At 39.9% G+C, this 27698-nt stretch overlaps 1 protein-coding gene across 1 annotated transcript in view; it reads left to right on the top strand.

The window, feature by feature from the left end:
- The window catches only part of LOC116463555 (carbonic anhydrase-related protein 10), a 516700-nt gene that overhangs the window by 77661 nt on the left and 411341 nt on the right, over positions 1-27698 (top strand). The window contains exon 2 of the mRNA XM_032146709.2: positions 7328-7402. Coding sequence (XP_032002600.1) covers positions 7328-7402 — 75 coding nt within the window. The remainder of the gene's footprint in view (positions 1-7327; positions 7403-27698) is intronic.

The raw sequence follows: 27698 nt of genomic DNA, 5'->3' as shown, positions 1-27698 counted from the left end.
TGATTTCCCTAGGCAGAGTGTCAGCTCCTGGTGCTCTTCCATCTGTCAAGCACGTGTGGGCCTGTCAACCAACTTGAAATCACTTTTGTTCACATTCCCACAGACCACAAATATAGGCGTCACACCCACAAGTCTTTGGATATAGACTAAAACCTCTCAAAGATTGTGTGAGTTGGACTGCAAGTTGCTATAATATACAACTTCACTACCACATTTATCAGGCATTTACCCAATATTTTTCTGGCACTTGTTATGTACTAAGCTTTTGCATAAATAATGGAATTTTTTTTTTTTTTTTGACGGAGTCTTGCTCTGTTGCCCAGGCTGGAGTGCAGTGGTGCGACCTCTGCTCACTACAACTTCCGTTTCCCAGGTTGAAGCGATTCTCCTGCCTCAGCCTCCCAAGTAGCTGGGATTACAGGCATGTACTACCACACCTGCTAATGTTTGTTTTTGTTTTTTTGTTTTTTTTGAGATGGAGTCTTGCTCTGTCGCCCAGGCTGGAGTGCAGTGGCGCAATCTCTGCTCACTGCAAGCTCTGCCTCCCGGGTTCACGCCATTCTCCTGCCTCAGCCTCTCCGAGTAGCTGGGACTACAGGTGCCCGCCACCACGCCTGGCTAATTTTTTATATTTTTAGTAGAGACGGGGTTTCACCGTGTAAGCCAGGATGATCTCGATCTCCTGACCTCGTGATCCACGTGCCCCGGCCTCCCAGAGTGCTGGGATTACAGGTGTGAGCCACCGCACCCGGCCAAATAATGGAATTTTAAAATAAGATATATTCTCTGACCTCAGGAAGGTTATGGTTAGGTGGAAAAGAATGACATGGAAACAGATAGTGTGGGGCACTATCTAAACGTTAGAATGTAGGACCACACATAATACAGAGAGTGCACAGAAGAAAAATACCTTCCGGGTGTCGTAAAAGTCAAGCACCTGAGGAAGGCCATTATCCCCGTTAGTCTAGTGAGTGCCATGCAGCTCAATGGAGCAGTCATTTATGTTTCTTCTGATGATCCATGCACTTCTCAATGTTCCTCCTTCCCACTTAGAACACAGAATTGGCCATGCAAGGAAAGACAGTGATGTCATGGATATGCATCCAGTGTTAGAAGTACTTTTTTTACCTTCCAACTTATGTTGTTTCCTGGTCAACAGACTTGGTACCTTCCTCCTTGAATTACCTCCTCCAGTGCAGAAATGCAGTTTCTGAGGGAAACAACCATTCAGGGCTTCTACCATTACATTACAATGAAGTAACCATAGCAGTGTATGTACTCTGCCTCTCCTCTGTATCTGGCTTCATCTTTGCTAGTTGTAGACCACTTGGCACAGGTATAATTGTACGGATCCAGGGCTTGGAAGCTCATTTGTGCAATGTGTGTGTTTATGGTTTGGTGTGTTTTGACTGATGGTGGAGTTTTATTAAGCAACATCCCTTCCCCAACTGGATCCCTTTATGAGGGCTCTTCTGTTCCTTATTGCACCATTTCCTTCCCCACCTCAACTGTGCTCTCTCAGATGGTTGCTTTTAAATCTCGTTTCCCACCAGGTCAAGAGACCACTGTAATTTCCAAATGGAGGTATTTCGCAGTTATGTTTTCTCTGAACCTAAGTTAGTTAAATTAGTTGACTTGGAGCAGTAAGCTCTGTTAATGATAGGGATTTACCCACAGGCCAGGTCACGTCATCTTTGGGAAGTTTCAGTCTGGATCCAAAGACTTGTTGGTGTGATGCCTGTATTTGTGGTCAGTGGGAATATGAACATAATTTTTTAAGTTGGTTGGCAGGCCCATACTTGCTTCAGAGAGTTTATGGACTTATGGGAAGAATAAAAGGGGATCAAGATACTGTTCAGGTCTTTATTGACCGGTTTGAAAAACCCAGCATGGGTTGTAGGCCTTGTTTATATAAAGCTCCACCAGCTTTGGTGGTTTAGCCCAATGGAAATCGGGTGGAGAGAGGGAAATACTCAATTTTATGTAGTTGCTGGTGACCAATTTCAGATCTGGAAAAGATTCACTATGATAGATACCTTCTGCAGTACCTACTGATCAGATACCAGGCACATGTAATTAGAAGCCCATATATTTCAACATTCTGATTTTTTTTTTTTTTTTTGTAAAGCAGCTCACTCCTGAACATTTAAGTAAGAAACAGAACTGCATAACAAAAACCTTTTAGATCCAAGACAGGACTGAGCAAACTATGGCCTACACATCAAATCCAGCTCTCTGTTTTCATAAATAAAGTTGTGCTGGCACACAGCTACACCCCTGCATATTGTATATGGCTGCTTTTGTGCTACAATGGCAAAGTGGAGCAGTTGGCACAGAAATAGTATGGGCTTCAAAGCCTAAAATATGTATTATGTCGCCCTTTATAGAAAAAATTTGCTGTTTTAAGACCCCAACCTCTTATAAGTGAGGTTCCCTTCTCTGTGCAAGAAGGGATCACCAAAAAGCCTCTGTTCCATCCAGAAAGTTGCAAAACACTTTGCTCTTTCTTCATCCCCAACCATGGCTTCTTCAGCTGTCCCATTCATTCAGAAGTAGAATTATGTAAGATAATTCTGCTCATTTGTATAAGAAGCCATTGGAGCAATGAATATTGTCTCTCAAAATCCTGAGATTCAGAGTTTCCTTTGGAAAATCATCAGTTCCCAAACTACCACAGTGAAAAATAAACCGAGAATAAAATTGAAATAGATTTTTCCTTGCTATGTATATCTTTTCCTCTGGCAGTGATGACAATTTTTATTGTCAACACGATTTTTTTAATTAGACACCTGGATTTTTCCCAGGGGCTGGTTGCACATTAAAAAATTCTTATCCATACCTAGGCAAAGAGGAACACAGAATGCTGTAAAAGCTCAGGCGGCTCTCTGTTCACCTGTTTGCTCTGAGAAGTTCTCAATCAGCTCTTCGCTCACTTCAAATCACATGTAAACAACAACAAGATGACTACCAAGGATCTGGTGGGAGGCGTTAAAATAAGAATCCTGTATTTCTCTAGGAGATCCATCTATAATAAACTTCTTGTAGCACTGTGGCAGAACTTTAAATGAGGTACCTTTTTAAATGTGCCATCCCATCTTTCTAAATTGCCAAACAGTATGAGGCCAGCCTGAGCATCCCAGGGAATTTGAAAACATTACATAAATCATCTTTATTTTCTTCAATTCCAGTCTGCAGCCATTAAATTTTGTAATTGATAGACATCAAATGGCTCTTCTGGCTGACTGATTTTTGGGGGGTGAATTTGGTTCTTCACAATGCACATCAAAGACAGCTAATAGGAGCTTTGCAGTTCTACTATTATAATAGGCTTTATTCAGATGGTCTGATTGTCTTATTACCTGCTAAAATCTTGCATAGTTCTGCTTCTGAATGGATGTGATAGCCAAAGAAGCAATGATTGGAGATGAAGAAAGAGCAAAGTGTTTTGCAACTTTGTGGATGGAACAGAAGCTTTTGGTGATAATCTTGTCAGTTCCAATACTCTTACTTACCCAGGGGCTTCTTTCTTCTTTCTTAAATGGACATTTCAGTTCGACTGACAGGTTGTCCTTATAGGGGAGTGTGGAAGATATGCACATGTAAGAAAGAGAGATAAAAAGAGACTAGGAATGCATCTACAAATCTGAGAACCTAGTCATCTTACTCAGGTTTTATTAGAGTTAGCTTTCCTTTTTTTGCCATCTTGACAACATGCATCTATGCTTTCTCTTTTTTCCTTACTGCTTTAACCCTTGTAGAAATGAAAGTTTCTTAATGATATGGTCAAATGGCACGAAAGGGTAGAAAAAATATTTGAACATATAATGGGGAGGCAAGTGTATTCGGTATGACACTACAATTCAGATATATGGGAAAAGATGTATCTTTTGTCTACTTAGACAAAGAATTATCCTCTGGTTAGTGTTCAACATAATGTTTCATTTTATCCTCTTTTAGCACATGGAAGTACTATAAATAGTACCTTTAGGTTAGTTACTGTCAATAGGGATGTCACTGTTTCTGGGAGAATATTTTGGAAATGGGTGAGGGCGCTTAAGATTGTTATAATGAAAGAGTGGCAATTAGCACCAACTAAAGGGGGACAGAGATACTATGCTCTGCAACATATTAGATAGTTAGAAACAACGATAAATTATCCCATGTCCCAACAGACATTCAAGTGACTGGAAAAACTGTTTTATTTATTTGACCCTCCAATCAAACTCCATTTTGCATATGCACACAAAACATGTCTTACAAAGTTTTATTATACCTGGTTCTTTAGCAATGCAAAGATCATGTAAATCAAGAGAAGGTGGTACTTAATTACGTTTTAATCTTTGCCAAGAGTTCACTATTTTGGAAAACCACATACCACGAGAGCAATGCCACTTGTGGATTCTGGAATCTCTAATATAATACAAAGTTGTTATTTGTGTCTGTGTTAATCAAGCATCCAACTTCTTCATTTTATCTTCTAGTGCACCATGCCCAAGTATTTACATATTGAAATATATATTTTGTTTTACATTATGTTCCTTGTATTTCCCCCTTGTATTATAGTTAAAGCACTATATTGATTATATTGATTTTCTTTTTGAAATTATGTATGTAAATTAGCAATCAACAAGTTTTTTCAGTAAAGAGCCATGGAGGAAACATTTTAGGCTTTGTGGGCCAAATGGTCTCTGTCATAACTATTCCACTCTGCCACCGTAGTGGCAGAGCAACTCTAGAGAATAGATAAATAAATATGTGTGGCTATTTGGCAATAAAACATTATGGACACTGAAATTTGAATGTAATTTAATTTTAACATGTCAAAACAGTTTTTTCAACTCATTTTTTTCAACCATTTAAAAGTGTAAATTCATTTTTAGCTCTTGGGCAGTACAGAAACAGGCAATGGGCCATATCTGGCTAGCACGCACTAGTTTTCTAATCTCTGCTCTAGTGTGTCATACTCAAGCATTTTCACATTGAAATATATATTATTATAAATTACATTTATTTATAGTTAAAGCACTACATTAAATTTTTAAAGTGATGTATAAATACTGTAAAAAAAATTTTATAAAACAATTAGGTAAAAAGCTTAATGTAAAACAAAAATTGAGTGCTAAGTGGACATTTATTTGGGGTAATGAATCACACGCAAGAGAATGCAACTTCCCCAATGACTGTCTCGTAGAATAAAGACAGAAGGCTGGATTTATGGTTTAAATTGTTTGATGACAGTCAGCAATCCTGACTGGATAAAACTTGGTGTGAGTTTTTATGAAACTCTGAAGTTTTTGCCTGTGATAAGGAAAACCAGTCCTGGCTTATCTCTGATGCAAAGCTGTTAGGTGATGTTTATAGTTCAATACTTTCAAGATCTTAGAAATGTGCATTTTTCCCAGGCTTTAGACATTTTACATGTCTAGCAGAGCTAGGCTGAAGTTTAGTGAATTATCAGGGTTGGGGTTTGGTTTTGTTGTTGTTTTTTAGTAGGCTGTACTGTCTGTGAATTTTATTTAATTATAGTCAAGGCGAGCATTACAAGGTAGTTGTTTCATAAGAGGGCCATTAGATATCTGATCTCACTGGTTTCTAAGCCTTTGGGATTCTCTCCTGGCTCCTATGATGACTGTCTAATGAACTGGGGGAGAAGGACGGTGAGTCAGGCAACACCAAGACCCAGAGGAGGAATCAGAACCCTTTCTGAACTCTAGAGAAATGTTGTCTACCCACTTGGGAATTTTGCAGCCATAACCAAACCTTGATTTGGTTTCTTGGCTTGGTCAGGTCTAAAGACCTCCTGGCTGACTTCAAATCTCCTTGTCTTTCCCTGGTGCTGCAAATTCCCAGAGTCTCAATTGAATCTTCTGCCTGACTCCCTGGTTGGACAGAACCTTTCCAGCTTCTGCTTTGAGGTCACTTCCTCCTTTGCCTGCTGTCCCAGAGCAGATGCACTGGCTTCCAACTCAGCTGACCTCGGGATCTTCCTCAAGGGCTATGGAAACGTCTGAACTCTATCCACACCACAGGGGCAATAAGAATACCAGGAAATCCAGTATATTTTGGTGTGTCCATGCCCGAGATTTGTGCTGGGCAAATTTAAAGGTGCTATTTTTTCCAGATCCTTAAATAAGCTCTTTGTCTCTCTTCTATTTGTTTTTAAAGTCCCCTACGCCCACTGTCAGTTCCAGAAGGAGTGGGCTTCAGTTTCACTCATCCTATGTCAGAAAGTCTCCTTCAACCACAAAGATATAAGCCTCAGGGCTCTTCATATCATAGGAAGAAAAAGTATCTTCACTATACCATAAGAAGAGACTTGAAGCTAAACAGTCCAAGCTTATCTGGAAGCTAGAGAAATCTAGTAAATCTTCTCTCTATACAAAGCCTTGCATTCAAACCCATTGTCTTATACCCATTCTTTCTAACTCAGAATGATAAGTCTTTTCCCTAGAACTTTGAAGAGGAAGGCTAGAAAAAAAAAAAAACCACGAGATTTAAAGAAGAAAAGAAAAAAGTGAAGGTTTAACATTAACATTAATAGTAGCCAAACTAAAATTTGATTGATTCATGTATTTTCTTCCAATGTGTCTGGGAATTGAAATATGAATGTAGTTTAATAAAGGGATAAGCATACATTTATGTATCATGTATACTTTGGGGTTTGCATGCATGTGTAATGGCATTGCCCCAATTCACCTGTCAACTGTCATGAATTCAAGGGTTTCCCTGAGGTCATGTCAGCATGAGCTTACAGATCTCCATGATATTTTCCAATATCTTGAGCCCTCTGCCCTTTTAGCCTGTGATGTCAAAACCCTCCACCCCAGTTATTTATATTCTTGTTTTCATTTTCCTGGGACCTAAGGAAAGCTGGCTGGGTATACCTTTCAGCCTTCTAGACTGGCTCCTTCAGCGAACTTCAGTCTCTCCCAAAACAAGGGTTCCATGGACACACATGGATGGGATCTGCCTCCTCTCCTCAATTTCAGCAGGGGCGCTGTGTGTGTGTGTATGCGTGTGTGTGTGTGTGTGTGTGTGTGTGTGTGTGTATGGGGAAGATGACGAGAACAGGTAGCAGGGGACTTAAATACATAATTACTATCTAACATCAATTAAAACATCAGAGAACTTTCAATAAAATTGTTATATTTACCCATCAATGATCTATTTGAAAAAAAAAAAGGAAGGGAGAAGGAAGGTTCTGCTGTAGTATGACTTTGGGGTAGAAGAGGATTATTTTATGAATATTCACCCTTCTAACTTGGACAGCTGGGACGCAGTGTTTCTCTACCATCATCTTAATCTCTCTTCTTTGCTTTTCCTTTAGCTCAACAGAATTCACCAAAAATCCATGAAGGCTGGTGGGCATACAAGGAGGTGGTCCAGGGAAGCTTTGTTCCAGGTAAGTACACATTAATTCTTTTATTTATTTATTAAAAACAATTAGAATGAAAGCTAGCATTATTTCCAAGGATTTTACATTGCAAAAGGTGAGGCAGTCTAATTTATGTGTGCAATGAATACTCCATCAAGACAAAGTTTGTTAAGTAATGGGCAATTAGAGTACTTTTTTTTCCATCTGAGCCTGCAGTCTCAATGTCCTTCGGTCTATAGGATGCCCTCAGGGGCAGGGGCATGGATGATTAAGGGCCGAAGCTCTGTCTGCTGACATTTGGTTAAGTGAGGAAGAGCCATTTCTTAACATTAATGAAACAGGAACTATGAAAAGACTGACCATGGCAATGGAGCTGATGGAACACATGCTGTCACTTTAGCAGCATCCATGGCCAGGACTTAGCACATCGGGCCAAGTATCAGCTAAAAATACCAGGTAAAGTGGATCCTGTCAGCATGGGGGCAGAGGACAGAGAACTGAAGACAGATTAAAGCAAGGATTATATTGTGAGTTTAGTTCAGAAGCAAGGTGGAGGGTCCCTGTGTCTCCTCCCACTACTCTTACCCTCATTATGGTCCTCTTGCTTTTAACGGTCCTCTTGCTTTTGCTGCTTTAGTAAAGAGAGGCAAGAGAAAAAGCAAGCAAAAGGCAAGGACAGAAGGGAAGGCAGGTGACATATTTCAAAGTATTTTTAACTGCTCAGATGTGAGAATAAGAAATAAAGCTCTCAACAGGAGCCAATGTGCAATCTCTACTCAGGCACTGAAAACAGAGGGCTGGAGATGTCAGCTGAGGTCTCTGTAGTTGGTGGCAAATATAAAGAGCAGAGTCCCAGGTCACCTCATTCATTCTTGGCTTCTATGTCTTCTTTTCCTGTCCTTCTGTAGAGTCTATTACACCAGCTGTGCGGAGCTAAGCAAGTCACAAAACCCCTCTGAGCATCATTTTTCTCATTTGTATGATGGGGCAATTATAAGTACTCGTGAGGCTTTGCAGTAGGAGGAAAGCAGGCATGGTGAGGGAGAGTGGGTGACCCAGGAAAAACCCAACTGGCTGCCAAATAGCCTCAGAAATGAATATTATTAACTTGATAAATTTACTATGGCATATCTATTCTATGGCCCAGTGAACATAGAAACTGAACTTGATTAATTCATCTAGAAATGACCAGGTTTCTAATGATATAATAATTTCATTGGCACAAGCTATGTTCATGTGAAATAATATTGACAAGTGGCATTCAATACTTACAATTGAGGATGCCCCTTTTAAAGAAATAGAATGTTTACATACTTTTTTCCTAGGAAGTCTGTTATATTCAGGATATCTCAGAAGTTACATTTATAATTATATTCTTGTACCTTGTGAGTATGGAATTAGAGAAATAAAGGATATTTTCTCAAGGTAATAAGAAGTCTTGCTAAGTTAGTACTACCCCTAAAGAGAACATCGTCTGTAGTGATTGACATGCCCGTGGGTAGAACTGGGTGGTCACTGCAAAATGTTGTGCGTCTGCCTCACATTTTTTGATGTTTTTTTCTCTGTTGTCACATTCTTTCTTTAATGTGTTCAAGGCCCTATTTTGAGTTGGTTGTTGCTTCTAAGACAACCACAGGAAATAATTTTTATTGTCCCCTTATGTGTTGATATAAAAGAACTTAACTTTTCCTCACTCTGAAATTTAATTGAGATAGTATGTGTAAACCTTACTACATGGGAAGCAGTAACATGTGCAAGTGTGATCATGGCCTCTGATGTCAGACTTGATGGGACTTGAGTCTGGGTTCTGTGGTTTCTTGTTGGTAAGACTGTCAGCAAGTGACCTACCCATTCTCAGCCCCCTGGGTTCTTCATCTGTGAAATGGAGATAAGAACTAAATCAGCCTTGTGAGGTTTGCTGAAGATTAAATTACATAATGGAGGTAATGTGCGTATGGTAATGTCTGGTGCGTGCTGAGTCAGTATATGTCAATTGTTGTTGGTATCTGCTTGAGAAGAGGGAGACAATTACAAACTGGAAAGTGTAATAATGTGTGTAAGGGTTTCTCAAGATGCCTGAAACATGGGGGATGCTTGAATTTATAAGGTCAAGTGTTTCTACACAGTGGACAACTAAAAGATGACTTCCTCGTCCTCTGAATTGAACAGGTCTAAAGCCTTTTGTCTTTCTGGTAGAGAAGATTGGTATCTGATTATTCCACTTTCTAAACTTGTGGGAACTCCAACTCTGTTGAAAAGGATAAGAGTCATGAGAATTTGTGGATTAAGCAACTGAACCCGGGGCTCTAACATCTGACTCCAGATGACCTACTGTATCTGAGTGGGTACTTGTGGCAAACAATGGACCCCTTGCCTCTTATTACTTGACTATAAAGTTTAGAGTGTTCTTCAATTTGTTACTGAGATTTTTTTCAGGTTATGGATGTGTGAAATAGGAGAGAACTTGATAGGACTGAACTAGTTTTATCGTCCCATAAGTTCCTCACTTAAGTGTCTAGAAATAATAGTCAGTTGGCATAACAGTTGTGAATCTGTGACTTCAACAAAGCTGTGGTGGATAAAAATATATGAGCTCTATAACAATGGTGAGTACAAGATTAATTCAGCACGCGAATGCCCCGCTTTGGTCAGTTCAATAGCATTTGTGGAGTACCTACCTTGTGCTGAGCACCAAGTTTGGGCAGTTATTAAACAGGTAACTGACACATGATTCTTACTCAAAAGTGAGCCTACAGTCTAAAGGGGAAGATAAGCCATAAATCCATGACTCAGGGTAACAAGGGCTCCAACAGGGTTTATACATGTAAAGGAGGCAACACAGTATTGGGATACTGCCTGCCTAAGTGTTGAACAGATGTTGTTTACCTGCTCAAACCTGTGCCTTCCTCTGACCTCACCCACAACTAGAGTCTGTCTTGCAGGCAGAGCCCTGACTATGCTTGCACATTCGCCCTCCATACCATCATATACTCAGGTAAGGAGCCCCTTACCAGCCCCAGAGGGTTACTCTTGGCTGAGATTTACACCAACAATGGTGATTCTGGTCTCTTTCTTATCAGTAATTTGTTTAGACATTGTGATGGCTAATTTGGTGTGTTCATTTGGGTAGGTATGTACCCAGATATTTGACCACACATGCGTGGATGTTGTTGGGAAGGTACTTTTTAAGACCAGATTAACATTTGCATCAGTCAATTTTGAGTAAAGCAGATTATCTGTATAATATATGTGGGCCTCATCCAATGAGTTGAAGGCCTTAAGAGAAAAAGACGAAGGTCCCCAAAGAAAAAGAGAATTCTGCCTCCAGAAGCCTTAGGCCAGGAGCAGCAATATCAACACTTCCCCAGGCCTCCTGCCTATTGGCTTACCCTGTGGACATCATCCTTGCCAGCCATCATGTGAGCCAATTCCTTAAAGTAAATAAATCTCTCACTGTCACCCCATTGTGTTGATTCTCTTCCCAGGAGAACCCAGAGTAATACACTAATATAGACATGCATATGTGATAAACAGTTCTATTCATGCCATGTAAGGAGAAGCCTTCTGAATAAACTTGGGTACAAAAGACACACTAAGATGGCAAAATGGAGAGTTGAGAAAAACTCATATCTTCTATGGCTCATTTAAGGGTTGAATTCACCATGGAACTGCCTCACCACTTATTGTGTTAAGTGATGTAACAAACTTCTTACTGCTCGAGCCACTTTGAGTCAGACTTTCTGTCACTTGCAGCCTAAAGCAGTCTTCCAGGGCCAGGCATCTCACTACAAGGCTAAAGGAAGAAAGGAAGTTAGAACTGAGTCTTGACAAGATTCAAGAGTACTCAAAGTGGAGAAGGGTGGGAATGTGAGGAATATCTGACAGCACAGGCAAAGAGGGATTGTATTAATGCATTTTCATACTGCTTTAAAGAATCGCCTGACACTGGGTAACTTAAAAAGGAAAGAGGTTTCATTGACTCACAGTTAAGCATGGCTGGGAGGCCTCAGGAAACTTACAATTATGGCAGAAGGCAAAGGGGAAGCAAGGTACCTTCTTTACAAGGCTGCAGGAAGGAAAAGTGCTGAGCGAAGGGGGAAGAGCCCCTTACAAAACCATCAGACCTTATGAGAACTCACTATCATGAGAACAGAATGGGGGAAACCACCCCAAGATCCAATTACCTTCACCTGTTCTCTCCTTTGAAATGTGGGGATTATGGGGATAATAATTCAAAATGAGATTTGGGTGGGGACACAAAGCCTAACCATACCATACCACTTTGGGCCCCTCCCAATCCTCATGTCTCTGACATTTCAAAACCAATCCTGCCTTCCCAACTGTCATGCAAAGTCTTAACTCATTTCAGCATTAACTCAGAAGTCCACAGTCCAAAGTCTCATCTGAGACAAGGCCAGCCCCTTCTGCCTATGAGCCTGTAAAATCAAAAGCAAGTTAGTTACTTCCTGGATACAATGGGGGTACAGGCATTGAGTAAATATAGCCATTCCAAATGGGAGAAATTGGCCAAAACAAATGGGCTACTGGCCCCATGCAAGTCCAAAATCCAGTGGGGTAGTCAAATCTTAAAGGTCCGTATGATCTGTTTTGACTCTGTGTATCACCTCCAGGTCATGCTGATGTAAGAGGTGATTAGCTCTGCCCCTGTGGCTTTGCAAGGTACAGACCCCTCCCAGCTGCTTTCACAGGCTGGCATTGAGTGTCCACAGCTTTTCCAGGTGCATGGTGCAAGCTGTTGGTGGATCTACCATTCTGGGGTCAGGAGGATCTTGGTCCTCTTCTCACAGCTTCACTAGGCAGTGTCCCAGTGGGGACTCTGTGTCAGAGTTCATACCCCACATTTCCCTTCCACACTGCCCTAGCAGAGGTTCTCCATGAGGGCTCCCCCTGTAGCAAACTTCTGTCTGGACATTCGGGTGTTTTCCTACATCGTCCAAAATCTGGGCAGAGGTTCCCAAATTCAGTTCTTGGCTTCTGTGCACCCACAGGCCCACCACCGCAAGTAAGCCACCAAGGCCTGGGGCTTGCACCCTCTAAAGCAATGGCATGAGCTATATGTTGATCCATTTTGGTCACAGCTGGAATGCTGGTCACCAAGTCCAGAGACTGCACAAAGCAGCAAGGCCTTGGACTCAGCCCAGGAAACTATTTTTTTCTCCTAGGCCGCTGGGCATGTGATGGGAGGGCTGCTGTAAAGAGCTTTGACATGCCCTGGAGACATTTTCCCCATTGTCTTGGCTATTAAAATTTGGCTCCTTATGCAAATTTCTGCAGCCAGCTTGAATTTCTCCTCAGAAAATGGATTTTTCTTTTCTATCACCTCATCAGGCTGCAAACTTTCCAAACTTTTATGCTCTGCTTCTCTTTTAGACATAAGTTCCCATTCCAAACCATCTCTTTGTGAGTGCATAAAATTGAATGCTTTTAAGAGCACCCAAAGTCACGTCTTGATGGTTTGCTCCTTAGAAATTTCTTCTGCCAGATACCCTAAATCACCTCTCTTAGATTCAAAGTTCCACAGATCTCTGAGGTGGAGCAAAATGCCACCAGTTTCTTTGCTAATGCACAGAAAGAGTCACCTTTATACCAGTTTCCAACAAGTTTTTTATCTTCATCTGTGTTAATCTGTTCTCACATTGCTAATGAGGACATACCCAAGACTGGGTAATTTATAAAGGAAAGAGGTTTAATTGACTCACAGTTCCACATGGCTGGGGAGGTCTCACAATTATGGCAGAAGGCAAAGGAGAAACAAAGTCACATCTTACATGGCAGCAGGCAAAAGAGATTGTGCAGGGGAACTCCCACTTATAAAACCATCAGATCTCATGAGACCCATTCACTACCAAAAGAACAGTATGGGGGAAACTGCACCTGTGATTCAGTTATCTCCACCTGGCCCTGCCCTTGACATGTGGAGATCATTACAATTCAAGGTGAGATTTGGGTGGGGACCCAGCCAAACCCTATCACCATCTGAGACCACCTTAGCCTGCTGTATTTCATTGTCCATATCGCTATCAGCATTTTGATCAAAGCCAGTCAACAAGTCTCTAGAAAGTTCCTACATCTTCCTGTCTTCTTCTAAGCCCTCCAAACCATTCCAACCTCTGCCTGTTACCCAGTTCCAAAGTCACTTCCACATTTTTGGGTATCTTTGTAGCAGCACCCCACTGTCTGTGATATCAATTTATTGTATTAGTCCATTTTCATACTACTATAAAGAACTGCCTGAGACTGGTTAATTTATAAAGATAAGAGGTTTAATTGACTCACAGTTCAGCATGGCTGGGGAGGCCTCAGGAAACTTACAATCATGTTGGAAGAGGAAGCAAGGCACCTTCTTCACAGGGCAGCAGGAAGGAGAAGAGCTGAGCGAAGGAACCACCAGATACAATGAAAATTCACTCACTGTTAAGAGAACAGCATGGAGTAACTGCCCACATGATTCAATTATGTCCCACCAGGTCCATCCTACAACATATGGGGATTATGGGATCTACAATTCGAGATGAGATTTGGGTGGGGACAAAGCAAAACCATATCAATGGGCAAAGTCCTGGAAGCTTGGAAGAGAATGTTCACTAGTGCAGGAAGAGCTCTGGGAATTAAGGCTTTGGAGAGCAGCAGGGGCCTTATTATGGAGGGCCATACCAACAGGGAGTTTGGATTTTACCTGAAAGGAACTAGAAGTTTGGATTTTTACCCTAAAGAATCAAAGGAGAGGTTGAAACTTTTACAGAATTCAAAGTCAGAGAAGAGGGCCATATGAGCTAAGATAGGAGCAATGAGGGGTCTGGGGAGGGTGCAGCTTCTAGGGTTAGGGACCTTGTCTCTTTCCACCACCTATCCCTCCTGGATATCCCTCAGGCCTTCCCTGCACCAGGGGCTCAATGTTTGCCAAAGAAACTTGGTTCAGAACAGACAGCAGTCTTTGTTCCTTAAAGAAAAAGACAAAGGCTTGACTCAGGAGACACAGTCAAGGGCTGTTCCTCTACCCTTAAATTGAGTTATAAAATAATAATAGTGCCAAATACATCAGTACAATCTGCAGTACATGCTGTAAAGGGAAAGTACTCAAGGTTTTGAGAAGCCTGGTAGAAACAGTCTGGAGATAAGGAGAGCCTCCTTGTGTAATCTAGGAGAAGCTAAGCTAAGGAAGACATTGCTAGTGGAGAGTGGTCTTAGACCAGTTGTTTAAGGCAGAAGCATGAGCCTCAAGTGTGGGCATGATATGTATGAGAGATGGAATAAAGGTCACTGTGGCCAGAGTGCAAAGTGACAAGTGCAAAGTGGTTGGAGATTGGGGTGGTCAGGAGCCAGCTCATAGATGGCCTTGTGGGCAACATAAAGTATTTGGATGGAGATCCTGGAAATAAAGGACAATAAATAGTTATAAGCAATTTACTCTTCCTCTGAGATCTGGGAAGCAGGGATTTCTGAGGAATTAGATCACCACTTATTCGGCAGCTTAAAGTCATAATACAGAATTCCTCTGAATGATTAATAGAGGAACTCATTGCTGCCATTTCTGATCAGCATTGGACCTAGCAGGCTACTTTGGCTCAGGTCAGCATCATCTGTTGCATTCTTTAAAACTGGGCACAAATGGTTTACCCAGGTCAGTAACCCTCCCAACATGCTATTTTCCATCTCTTTCTTTTTGGGTAGTTTTAAAATCTAAAGATTATTGGACAATGAAGGTAATTATACCCAACCACCTACAGGTTACCACTGATGTCTCTTTATCAAAATGTCCTTTTTTTTTGGTTAAGAAAGTCTCATGGTTAACAGAGGTAAGGAGTGTAAGCTCTTCTTTTTCCACAATACTCCCAAGAAAGAAATTCACTATGTGACCACCCCTTCCAAGAGACCTGCATTCAGTCTCCCTTTGATAAGCTGTAAGCTTATCCTTCAATACATCCCAATTAAGTGATAGTTAGAATAATTGTATTAGTTTCCTAAAGCTCCGTGTACTAGTCCTTTTTCACACTGCTATAAAGCTACTACCCAAGACTGGGTAATTTATAAACAGAGGAGGTTTAATTGACTCACCGTTCCACATGGCTGAGGAGGCCTCAAGAAACTCACAATCATGGTGGAAGGTGAATGGGAAGCAAACACCTTCTTCACATGGAGGCAGGAGAGAGAAGAAGCCAGCAAGAGAGGAACCATTGAACACTTACAAAACCATGAGATTTCATGAGAACTCACTCACTATCATGAGAACAACATGTGGGGAAACTGCCCCCATCATCCAATCACCTCCTTCTAGGTCTCTCAACACCTGGTAATTACAATTTAAGACGAGATTTGGGTGGGGACACAAAGGCTAACCATATCACTCTTGTAACAAATTACCCTAAAGTTAGTAGCTAGAAACAACAGATTTATTATCTTACCATTTTAAAAGTTGGACACACTAAAATTGAGGTGTCAGTAGGGCAGCCTGCATTATGGAGGCTCTGAGGAGAAATCAATCCCTTGCCTTCTCCACCTTCTAGAATCCACCTGTATTACTCAGTGCAGGGTCCCTTCCTCGCAAGGCTCCAGCCTGTGCTTCTGTTATCACATATCTTTCTCTAACTCTGACCCTTCTGCCTCCCACTTTTCAGAATGTTTGTGATTGCATTTGGCCCATCTGGATAATCTAGGGTGATCTCCCCATCATAAGATCCTTGACATAATCATATCTGCAAAATATATTTTGCCATATAAGGTAATACATTCACAGGTTTTGGAGGATTAGAATATGGACATTTTGGGAAGACCATTATTATTTTTTTCATACTTACATTATCTCCAAAGCTAATGGAAGCACAATTAACCCATCACATGAACATATGATTTTGTAGTTGTCAATACTGGTTCACTCATGTTACTTCATTCAGCCCTTACAAAATTTGCACTCATACTCCCCTTTTTCCAGATGAGAAAACAAAGCAAGTTAGGTAGTTTCCATATACTCTTTATCCAAGGTCCCTAATTTAATGTCTTACATTAGCAATACATTTGTCAAAACTAAGAAACCAACCTGGATACATTACTATGAAACTAAACTTAAGATTTTGTTTTAATATCCTAGTTTTCCCGCTAAGGTCCTGATTCTGTTGCATAATCCAATTTAGGATACCACATTACATTTAGCCTTCATGTCTCTTTAGTCTCCTCTGGGCTGTGAAAGTTTCTTAATCTTTTGATTTTTCATGACTAGCAGTTTTGAGAAATACTGGTGAGCTACTTTGTATAAAATTCCTGAATTTCTGTGTGTTTGATGCGTTTCTTGATTAATCTGAGATTGTGAGTTTTGGGGAAAATTTCCCTGGAGATAGAGTTCTATTTGCATTACATCCTATCAGAGGATACGTGATATCAACATGTGTTTGTCTCATTTGTGACAACTTATAAAAAAAAAAAAAGACACGTATTTCTATCACCAATCAGTAAATGTGGAAGATTCAACAAGGCTAGAGATTGATCTTTAGTTGTAGAACAAATGAATGATGGAGTTGGACCTAGAACCAGATCACTTGCATTAACAGGTAGTATTTCTCAAATTGGACTGTACTCCAAAGACCCTCCTGATATCTTACTTTATGACATCAATTGTTTTGCCACAAAATTGTGTGTAAACCTTTGTGTTTGAGAGTAGAATTTTGTTTCAAGTTATCTTAAGAATAAAACTTGCATTTTAATGAGCCCTGTGGCATATTGAATAACTCTCTCCATTGGAGGTAGTCATTAACTGTGTAAGGTCATATTTCAGCCACTGTGTTTTCTTTTTTTTTCTTTAGCACTTTTTTTTATTATACTTTAAATTCTAGGGTACGTGTGCACAACGTGCAGTTTTGATACATATGTATACATTTGCCATGTTGCTGTGCTGCACCTGTTAGGTATATCTTCTAATTCAGCCATTGAATTTTCTTGGGGAGGGAGTGTGTGTGTGGGTGAGCACGCCAGTATTTTCCCTCCCACGCCCCCGGACTTTGTTTTTGTTATCAATTGTCTTCCTCCTTTGGATAATAGATGCAGCAACGGGTTCTGGAAAATGCTCAGTGGCTTGCGTCTTCCACTGACCAAACGTGAGATCTTAGGCAAGTCACTTAGCATATCAGGACCTTGTTTTCCTCACATACAGAATCAGGGTATTGAGCTGCATGGTTTTCAAAGAACCATTCCAGCTCTGATATTTTTTGTGAGCTTGCTAAGATTGGTTTGGAAGTTATAGTTAGCAGCATTAAGGAATAGAATATTGATTTCATTCACAGGATAATTTTATTATGCTCTCAATATCAGTGTTTGTAAGTGGAGGCAGTGATGCAATTCTCTCTCTAGATTTCTGATTTTTCATCTCTAAGAGGAAGCAAGCAGAATTGATATATTCTCTCAGTATGAGAAGGTGATGTGACACTGACTCACCCTCAATTAGAAATACTTTGTTATGTTTTTTTCCCCAGAAATTGGGATGCATAGTGTGTAAAATTTACTCAGAGCCTGATGTGCCAGACACTCTGCTAAACACTAGGGATACAAATAAGAATAAATGACAGCTCCTGATCTTAAGAGCTCGAAGTTGAGTTTAGAGACAGACATGCAAATTAAGAGTTATAGTTTAGCTTAATAAGACATGTGAGACATGAGTGGTGGGATCCACACATGTGGATTGGCTGCAGAAAAAAGAAAACAACTAACCCTACCTCTGGGGTCAGAAAAGGCTTTGCAGATGAAGGCTTCTCTTGACATAGGGCTTAAAAGATGAATAGGCATCTGCCAGGTATGCAAGATGGAAAAGATCATTGCTGGTGGATTAAACACAGTGAAATCTGAACTACTACTGAATAACGGATTGAAAACTTCATGTAACCAGTAAGCAGTCCTATTTATCATTTCATTTATGAGAGTCCCTATTATTACCACACTTCAGAGCTGCATGGTGACTCAGAAGGTCATGCTTTGGATCCTACTCCATTGTATTCCCAACCATTTGATGGACAGTAATGTTTGAAAATCACCTAATGTCTCAGAGCCTCAGTATACTCATTTGTAAAATACAGACAATAAGACCTGTGTCTCAAACATTTTTGTAAAAATAAAATTTTGTATTAGAGTTAGTCCAGCATCATAGACTATGAAAGTATCCAAATATATTACTATTTTTATTATCATAATTTTGCTTTAGGCTATTTAAAGTTGCATAAAAGCAGCCTGATCAGTTGTACCACTACTGAGTTCCTAACACATCCTTCTGATCCAGGGAGGCACGTGTAAGGCTTTTCAGCATGTGCCAACTACAGCGTATTGTACTTAAAGACACTACCTCATGTAAGTATATATAAACCTGCATATATATTTCAGCACTGAGAGGGTTTGGGTCCCGTTGCAGCCATCCAATATGGAGTACTCCTGTTGGATAGGCTTTTGTACCAATCCTTCTCAGAGGTTCATGGCTTTCCTAGTCACACCAGGAAATTTCTGGCCAATCAACACAAGTGGTTCTAGCTAATCAACCTCTTGAGAAGCACTTTGGAACTTCAGGACCTACACAGTCAGAAGTGCACAAAGGAAGGAACACAGGGAGTGTTCCATGCTGGGTGCAGGCAGTAAGAGTGTGCATTGTCTGGAGAGAATTTAATAATAGTAATGAAACCCACTGAAAGTTTGACCTGCTTTTTGTTATCCCCAGGTGCTGGAAATTGTAAAAATGCCAGTGATAAAATACTCTACTTCGAAAAACCTTTTGTTGGTCTAAGCTCTAAACAATTGCTGTAGTTACTGTTGAGTTTTAACAATACAATTTACCCTTGAGCAATGTGGTGATTAGGGATGCTGACCCCCAAGCTGCCAAAAATCCATGTATAACTTTGACTCCCCCAAAACTCAACTACTAAGAGCCTATAGTTGACCAGAAGCCTTACTGATAACAAATAGTTCATCAACACGTATTTTATATGTTATATGTATTAAATACTGTATTCTTACAATAAAGAAAGCTAGAGAAAATAAAACGTTATTAAGAAAGTCATAAGGAAAAGAATATATTTGCTGTTCATTATATGGAAGTGGATCATCATAAAGATCTTCATTCTTGTCTTCATGTTGAGTAGGCTGAGGAGGAGGGAAAAGAGGAAGGGTTGGTTATGCTGTTTCAGTGGCGGCAGAGGCAGAAGAGGTAGATAGATGGGGAAGCAAGATGGGCAGGCACCCTCGGTGTAACTTATTGAAAATAATCTGTGTATAAGTCGACCTATGTAGTTCACACCCCGTGTTGTTCAAGGGTCAACTGCATGTTTTTATTACTTATTCTTTACTAAGCACTGTATTTTACATAGAATTTGATGGGGGAAACTCTAATTATTCAGTTAGCCTCCAACACGGAGGCATTCAGCTACATAAGTTTTGTTCCAAGAGAACATTTCAAAGGGTTCCAGATTGGTGGAGCTACTGTAGGCCAAGTCGTGTCTCTAATCCCTGTTGTACTATATATTCCTGAATTTCGGCAGTTCATATAAAATAAACAACAGCACTATGATTGTAAACACAAAGAACAGAACTTGAATTACATCAACTATGTCATTCTATGTGACTATTTGGAGCTTTTATTTGTACTTAAAATCAGATATAGCTTTACTGAAGAGCAGTTTGGTTATCTGTTGATACTTTGTAAGGGTAAGTAGTGCTCACTGGGTTGTTGTATGATAATGGGATTGTTTACAGAATACACAGCAGGATGCTTTAACCCCAGGTTATTCCTCTTTGTCAAGTAGAAGAAAATAAAAGACAGCAAGACTATAACTCCCAGCCAGGAATTCTACATCTTATAACTGCAAAAGCATGACAGGGATATGCCTGTGGACACTTATAAAGTGTAGTTTCTATAACAGTCTTAAAAAAGACAAACTATATAGCAAAAGCTTTTATGCAGCAAGTATCCAGCATGGGATGCTCTTACTTTGAAAATTTCACAACACAAGCAAGACAGCTCCTCTCTCCCAGCCCAGCCTCAGTTGAACGACCCGTTTTGATGATCATGGCTGAGGTTAGGGGCTTCTTTCTCCCCACCAAACCACTTCGTGACTTCTTATGAATAGACTCCATGGTGACTTATGATTTTTGCATTCCAATTCCAAATTGCCCTGCAAGCTGCCTTCTTCCCTCACTGAACAGAATTGGGTCATCAGTTCCTTCCAAGTGTCTTTGGCGCCTTTCCAATCACCATTGACTCTCATTTTGGACACCTCCTCTTCCTTTCTGGAAGAGTGCACATTTCTAGATTTGAGGGTTCCTTTGCAGCCTGCTGTGTCTGCTCTTCCTCATGTCACCTCCTAAAAGGTAGACTTCCACAGCCTCTTCATCTGCCATCTCTTCTTCTTACAGCTTCTGTCAGTGGTCACCTGCTTTATGTGAACTACGACAAAATCTCCCACCCTAGTTCCAGCCACTTCCCAGTTACAACCTCATATTCCAAGAATTTGTTCAGATTTACCTCCCCATGTGAGCACCTGAACTTCACAGGGTGTAGTTAATATCAATTATAAATGCTTTTATACTTTATTTGAGGCTATCTGCCTTATTCTTGGAGATATGATGGCTTTCCCCTGAAGGATTTTTGTAACACTACATCAGTTGCCCAGAATTATGCCTCATTTTAAAGAGTTTTATACTCAGACCATGCCATTCTTGCATTTATTTTTACTGGGAAAATATTACCTTTTTATGGCTAATCAGGAGAAAATAAGCCTTCATCTCATCAGTCTGAAACTGTATCAGTAATATATTATTATAAGACTTTTTATAATGTATCACACAATAATATATCAGTTTCACAATACATTTACAGTCTTGATTTTTAATCAGGCATTTGGTGTTATGAAAACTACTTTATCTTGAAGACATTCTTGGAGACTCCAACATGCTGTTCTAATGTCAACTGATGGTTTTCTAACCTTGTTTTTCAGATATCACACTAAATTTGTTTTACTGCCTAGATTATTCTTTCTCATATATTGTGGTATACATTTAAATTCACTTTATGGTTTTGGAAACTCCATATTTCAGTTTTGCTTTGCTTTTTTCTTTTCATCAGAAGGGTATGTGAGTGATGAGTTTTCTGGGTCCTCAGGTGTCCAATAAAAGGTTTTTCTTCACCCTCACGCTTTACTGACAGTTCATCTGGTAATAAAATTCTAGTGTCAAAATTACCTTCCTTCCATAAGATATTCCTAGGCGTTACTCTATTGCCAGCTTGCAAAGAGTCTCAGATAAGTCTAATGCTTTTGTAGATAGATCTTCCCTACCAGACCAGGCCTTACTGGCTTTTAGGATATCATCTTTATTCTTGAAGTTCAAAAATGTCACTGGGATATATCTAAGTGTATACGTTTGTGAATCATTTGTACAAGGCAGAAATTTTTTTTTCCTGTTTTGTTTCCTGATCTGTAAATGCTAAGAAAAATGCCTGGCAAAAAGTAAGAGCTCACTAAATCTTATCGACTAAATGAATATTCAAGTCACTTCTTAGAAAAATTTTCTTCTATTACTGCTTTGATTATCTTCTCCCATCTGTTACCCCTACTCTCTCATTCTGGATAGGTTTTGCAACACATGAGTCTTTTATGCCTTTTTTTCTTTCCATTCATAATTTCTATATCTATCAGGGGAAATTCACCCCCCAATATTTCACATAGGTTCTTTTCTATTTTCCCTAAGTGTTGGCCGGTCTGACAAATAAAGGGAAAGAGTACAAAAGAGAGAAATTTTAAAACTGGGTGTCCGGGGGAGACATCACATATCAGCAGGTTCCATGATGCCCCCCCAAGCCACAAAACCAGCAAGTTTTTATTAGTGATTTTCAAAAGGGGAGGGAGTGTACGATTAGGGTGTGGGTCACAGAGATCACATGCTTCACAAGGTAATAAAATATCACAAGGCAAATGGAGGTAGGGTGAGATCACAGGACCATAGGACTGGGGCGAAATTAAAATTGCTAATGAAGTTTCGGGCACGCATTGTCATTGATAACATCAGGAGACAGGGTTTGAGAGCAGACAACTGGTCTTACCAAAATTTATTAGGCAGGAATTTCCTCATCCTAATAAGCCTGGGAGCACTATGGGGCTTATTTCATCCCTTATCCACGACCATAAAAGACAGCTGTCCCTAAAGCGGCCATTTCAGAGGCCTCCCCTTAGAGACACATTCTCTCTCTCAGGGATGTTCCTTGCTGAGAAAAAGAATTCAGCGATATTTCTCCTATTTGCTTTTGAAAGAAGAGAAATATGGCTCTGTTCCACCCGGCTCACAGGCAGCCAGAGTTTAAGGTTATCTCCCTTGTTCCCTGAATATTGCTGTTATCCTGTTCTTTTTTCAAGGTACCCAGATTTCATATTGTTCAAACACACATGCTCTACAAACAATTTGTGCAGTTAATGCAATCATCGCAGGGTCCTGAGGCGACATACATCCTCCTCAGCTTATGAAGATGACAGGATTAAGAGATTAAAGTAAAGACAGGTATAGGAAATCGCAAGGGTATTGATTGGGGAAGTGATAAGTGTCCATGAAACCTTCACAATTTATGTTCAGAGATTGCAGTAAAGACAGGCACAAGAAATTATAAAAGTATTAATTTGGGGAACTAATAAATGTCCATGAAATCTTCACAATTTATGTTCCTCTGCCACGGCTTCAGCTGTTCCCTCTGTTCGGGGTCCCTGACTTCCCACAACACAGATCCTTTCTATGCACTCAATTTCTATCTCTGCCTTTTTATGTTAATTTTTAGATTTCCTTTCTTTATCTTCCATATTTCTTCTTTGGCTTTCAGCAATGTCCATTCTTTTGTACAGGACTTCTGTTACCTTCTTAAATTTTGACAATTATATCTTAATTTCCAAAAACTTTTCATTTTTCTATTTATCTGTTTATGAGTATTTTCTTATTTTATAGACATATTGGTTTGCTAAATTCTTACAAGTATACCGATTGAACTTTTTAAAAGTTTTCTTTTGTTTTTTATGTTACCTTTCTTTGTTAATCTTGGTTCTTCTCTCTCATGCCATTGATTTCCCTCAGATGTCTGGTTATGTTTATCTATTTCTTCCTGTTTTAAACAAAGAGCTCAGTTGGTATTGGAAGCTGGTATGATTTCCTCTGCAGTTATACCTGTGCCTATGATAGCCCCCTACTTTTAATGAGAGGGTTAGAAATGGAGACAATGCTGGTTTCACCATCTTCCTTCAAGATATAGGAGCAGAGGATAAAGAGACAAGTTGGTGAAATCTATTTCTAAAGTAAGGAAAACATTAGGAAGTGATATGTATGGTTGCATTTTAGTCCTCTAAAGAATTGTCCTTATTTTTTCATTTCTGTGTCAGCTGTGTGGTTCTGAAGTTACCTTGGTTTGGTCTGCTTCTCTCTGGCCCCAGGCACGTAGTAGGAAGCCACCACACACACACATCACACACTCACACACACTCTCTCACACACACACACACACACACATACACACAAACACTGTATTGCTTTACTGGAAGGCCCTTTACATGGTTTCAGTATGGGAGCAAATGCCATATCCAACCTTAGCATTAATATGCAAAGGAGGAGAAGGAAAATCAGCCAAGGCTTTCATAGGTTGTACTGTAGTTATTGCCCTATGTAAACTGCTTCTGCTCCCAGTACTTTTGTTGGCAGGTTTAACCTTTATCTAAGGAGCCAGTGAGAAGTTAGGAAGAAAAGCTATTATACTGCAAGGAGCTTATTCTCAGTCCTAGTTATTTATTTATTATTTTATTAAATCTGATCCTATCTACTTGATATCCTCTGAAAACTCCTCAAAATTCCTGGTCTTACAAGTACCACTTGTTCACATTTATTGAAGTTGTTATGTATTCATTTCTTTTCTAATATCTTTTCTGTAATTATATGTGGAAAGCATGCATGGAGGAGACAGTAAATATGTGTGCCCTGAATGATAATGAGCCAAAACTGAGTGAGTCCCCTTTTCATACCAAACTGGTTTATCCTTTTTAACTCCATTGTTTCAATGCCTTGCCAGGTCTGAGAGGCAAAAGTCAATGGCTACTCATCAGGGTTGGTGAATGCCTGTCTTTAAAAAAAAAAAAAAAAAAGCCTTTTAAGTTCAGGGGTACAAATGCAGGGTTTTTTGTTACATAGGTAAACTTGTGTCATGGGGGGTTGTTGTTCACATTATTTAATCACCTGGGTATTAAGCCTAGTACCCATTAGTTATTTTTCCTGATCCCTCCTCCCTTCCCCGACCCTCCACCCTCTGAAAGGCCCCAGTATGTATTGTTACCCTCTATGTGTCCCAGTGTTTTCATCATTTAGCTCCCACTTATAAGTGAGAATATGAAGTATGTGATTTTCTGATCATGTGTTAGTTTGCTAAGGATAATGGCCACTAGCTCCATTTATGTCCTTGCAAAGGACATGATCTTGTTCTTTTTTGTGGCCACATAGTATTCCATGGTGTATATGTACCACATTTTCTTCATCTAGTCTATCATTGATGGGCATTTAGGTTGATTCCGTGTCTTTGCTATTGTGAATAGTTCTACAGTGAACATATGTATGCATGTGTCTTTATAATAGAATGATTTATGTCCTTTTGGGTATATACTCAGTAATGGGGCTGCTGAGTTGAATGGTATTTCTCTCTTTAGATCTTCGTGGAATTGCCACACTGTCTTCCACAGTGGTAGAACTAATTTACACTCCCACCAACCGTGTATAGGCGCACCACAACCTTGTCAGCATCTTTTATATTTTGACTTTTTAATAAATAGCCATTCTGATTGCTGTGAGATGGTATTACTGTGGTTTTGATTTGCATTTCTTTAATGATCAATGATGTTGAGCTATTTTTTATAGGCTTGTTGGCCGCATATATGTCTTCTGTCAAAAATGTTCATGTCCTTTGCCTGCTTTTTGATGGAGTTGTTTTTTTCTTGTGAATTTGTTTAAGTTATCTATAGATGCTGGATATTAGACCTTTGTCGGATGTATAGTTTGCAAAATTTTCCTCCCATTCTGTAGGTTGTCTGGTTACTCTGTTGATAGTTTATTTGGCTGTGCAGAAGTTCTTTAGTTTAATTAGATCTCATTTGTCAATTTCGGCTTTTGCTACAATTGCTTTTCGTGTCTTCATCATGAAATCTTTGCCCATGTCTGTCCTGAATGGTATTGCCTAGGTTGTCTTCCAGGGTTTGTGTGCCTTTGTTTCTTTCCTTCTTTTCTTCTCTCTTCATCCTTCCCTCATTTCTTCCTTTCTTTTCTTTTCTTTCTTCCTTCCTTCCTCCCCCCCTTCCCACTCTTCGTTTCCTCCATTCTTCCTTTTTTCCCCTTCCTCCCTCCTTCCCTCCTTTCCTTTCCTTTCCTTCCTTCTTTCCTTCCCTTTTTTTTCTTTTCTTTCATGTCAAAACATACATTTCAACCCAGGCACTAAACAGGGTCTGGGTGTATAGCAGTGAACAAAACAAATATGGTCTTGTCCTCTCAGCTTATAATTTAGGAGATGAGGCAAATATCAACAAAACAAGCCTACAATAAATACATATTTTCAAAGTATGCACATTCTATGAAGGAAATAAGAGTTGGGGGGCATGGCTGGGAAGATGTCATTTGAAGGGAGCCCTGAAGGTTAAGTAGAATTTCAGTGGACCAGCAAGGTTAGAAAGTTGCAACAAGGTGGAGCACAAACCTTGGGTGTCCTTGAAGTGAGAAAGAGCTTGGCATGTTGGCAGATGGTAGAGAAAGCCAAGGAAGGGATTGAAGGACATGAAAAGAGAATGAGAAGCTGGGAAGAAGAGGACTTGTAGGCCATTTGAGAACATTGAGGTTTAATTCTTTATTCAGTAGTGAGCGATTAAAGAGTGGTAACCAGAGTAGTGGCATGCATGATATACATTGTTTACCAATCTGTTTAGCTGTTGTGGGGAGAATCGACTAGAAGAGGGCAAGCATGGAATTGGAGAAACTGATTAGATGTCAATTACAGAAGTGCTTTTAAGAAATAACAGTGACTAGACCTGGAGAGTCAGGAGTAAAGAGAGCGATAAATGGACTGACTCTGGAAATGTTTTGGAGATAATGTCTACAGAAAATACTGATGTATTGAATGGGGAAAATAAAAAGCAATGAAGGATGAATCTTAAGTTTGGATTTTAAACATCTCCATGAATGATGGTGCCATTGTCTGAATTGGTAAACTATAGGTGGTTCAGGTTTGTTTGGGGTGGGAAGAGTCAAATAGTCATGTGTCACTTATCAGTGGGGATATGTTCTGAGAAATGTGCTAGACTATTTCATTGTCATGTGAACACACCATAGAGTGCACTTACACAAACCCACGCGACATTGCCTACTGTACACCTAGGCTATTTGGTATAGCCTACTGCTCCTAAGCTACAAACCTACACAGTATATCACTGTCCTGAATACTGTAGGCAATTGTGGCATAATGGTGAGTATTTGTGTATCTAAACATATCTAAACATAGAAAAGGTCCAGTAAAAAATATGGTATTCCAGTATAATCTTATAGGAATTATGGTTGTATATACAGTCCATTGACTGAAACATCTATATGCAGCACATAAATGTATTCTGTTTTAGTCATGTTAATTTTGATGCACTTGTGAAACTTTCAAAAGAAGGCATCTTGTTGGCAAGAGAAGTCTGAGGGGACATACACATTTGTCTCCTGCCAACATACAAATGATATTTATAGCCACTGAGTGAATGAAATTGGTTAAAGAGAAAATATAGCTTTCAAACAAAAGATTAAGAACAAAGAAAAGACAATGCTTTAGGAGATGGGCAGAGATGCCAAAAGTTTCACCCACGATGGCAACTCACATTAATATAGGACTATGTGAACATAGTGAGGTTTTGTTTGTTTTAGCAAACACTTGTAAAACACTTACTTTGTGCCAGGCATGACTCCAAGCACTTTGCAAATGTTAACTTGTTTATTTCTTCTAACTTTCACATAAAGGAATTATTATGATTGTTGGCCGTGTTTTATGAGAGGAGGCATGTGCTGGTTTAGTAACTTACTCAAGGTCACATAGCTAGTAAGTGGCAGAATCAGGACTCAAACCAAGGCAGTCCAGCTGCAGAATTCACATTCTGAGTACTCTGCCATGATACTGTTCTGAGCATCCTGTGGTCACACCTGGATTCAGTGAGATTCCCGCAGTCATAAGTGAATATGTGAGATGGGAATGAAAGTACATCTGCTCCTGTTTAGCCTTCTGGATCTTGATTCTTCCTAACGCCCG

This window comes from Hylobates moloch, unplaced genomic scaffold (genome assembly GCF_009828535.3).
Source record: "Hylobates moloch isolate HMO894 unplaced genomic scaffold, HMol_V3 SCAFFOLD_41, whole genome shotgun sequence".
In the NCBI taxonomy this organism is placed as follows: domain Eukaryota; kingdom Metazoa; phylum Chordata; class Mammalia; order Primates; family Hylobatidae; genus Hylobates; species Hylobates moloch.
Note: the sequence above shows the minus strand (reverse complement) of the source record. Positions and strands in the feature narration are given on the sequence as shown.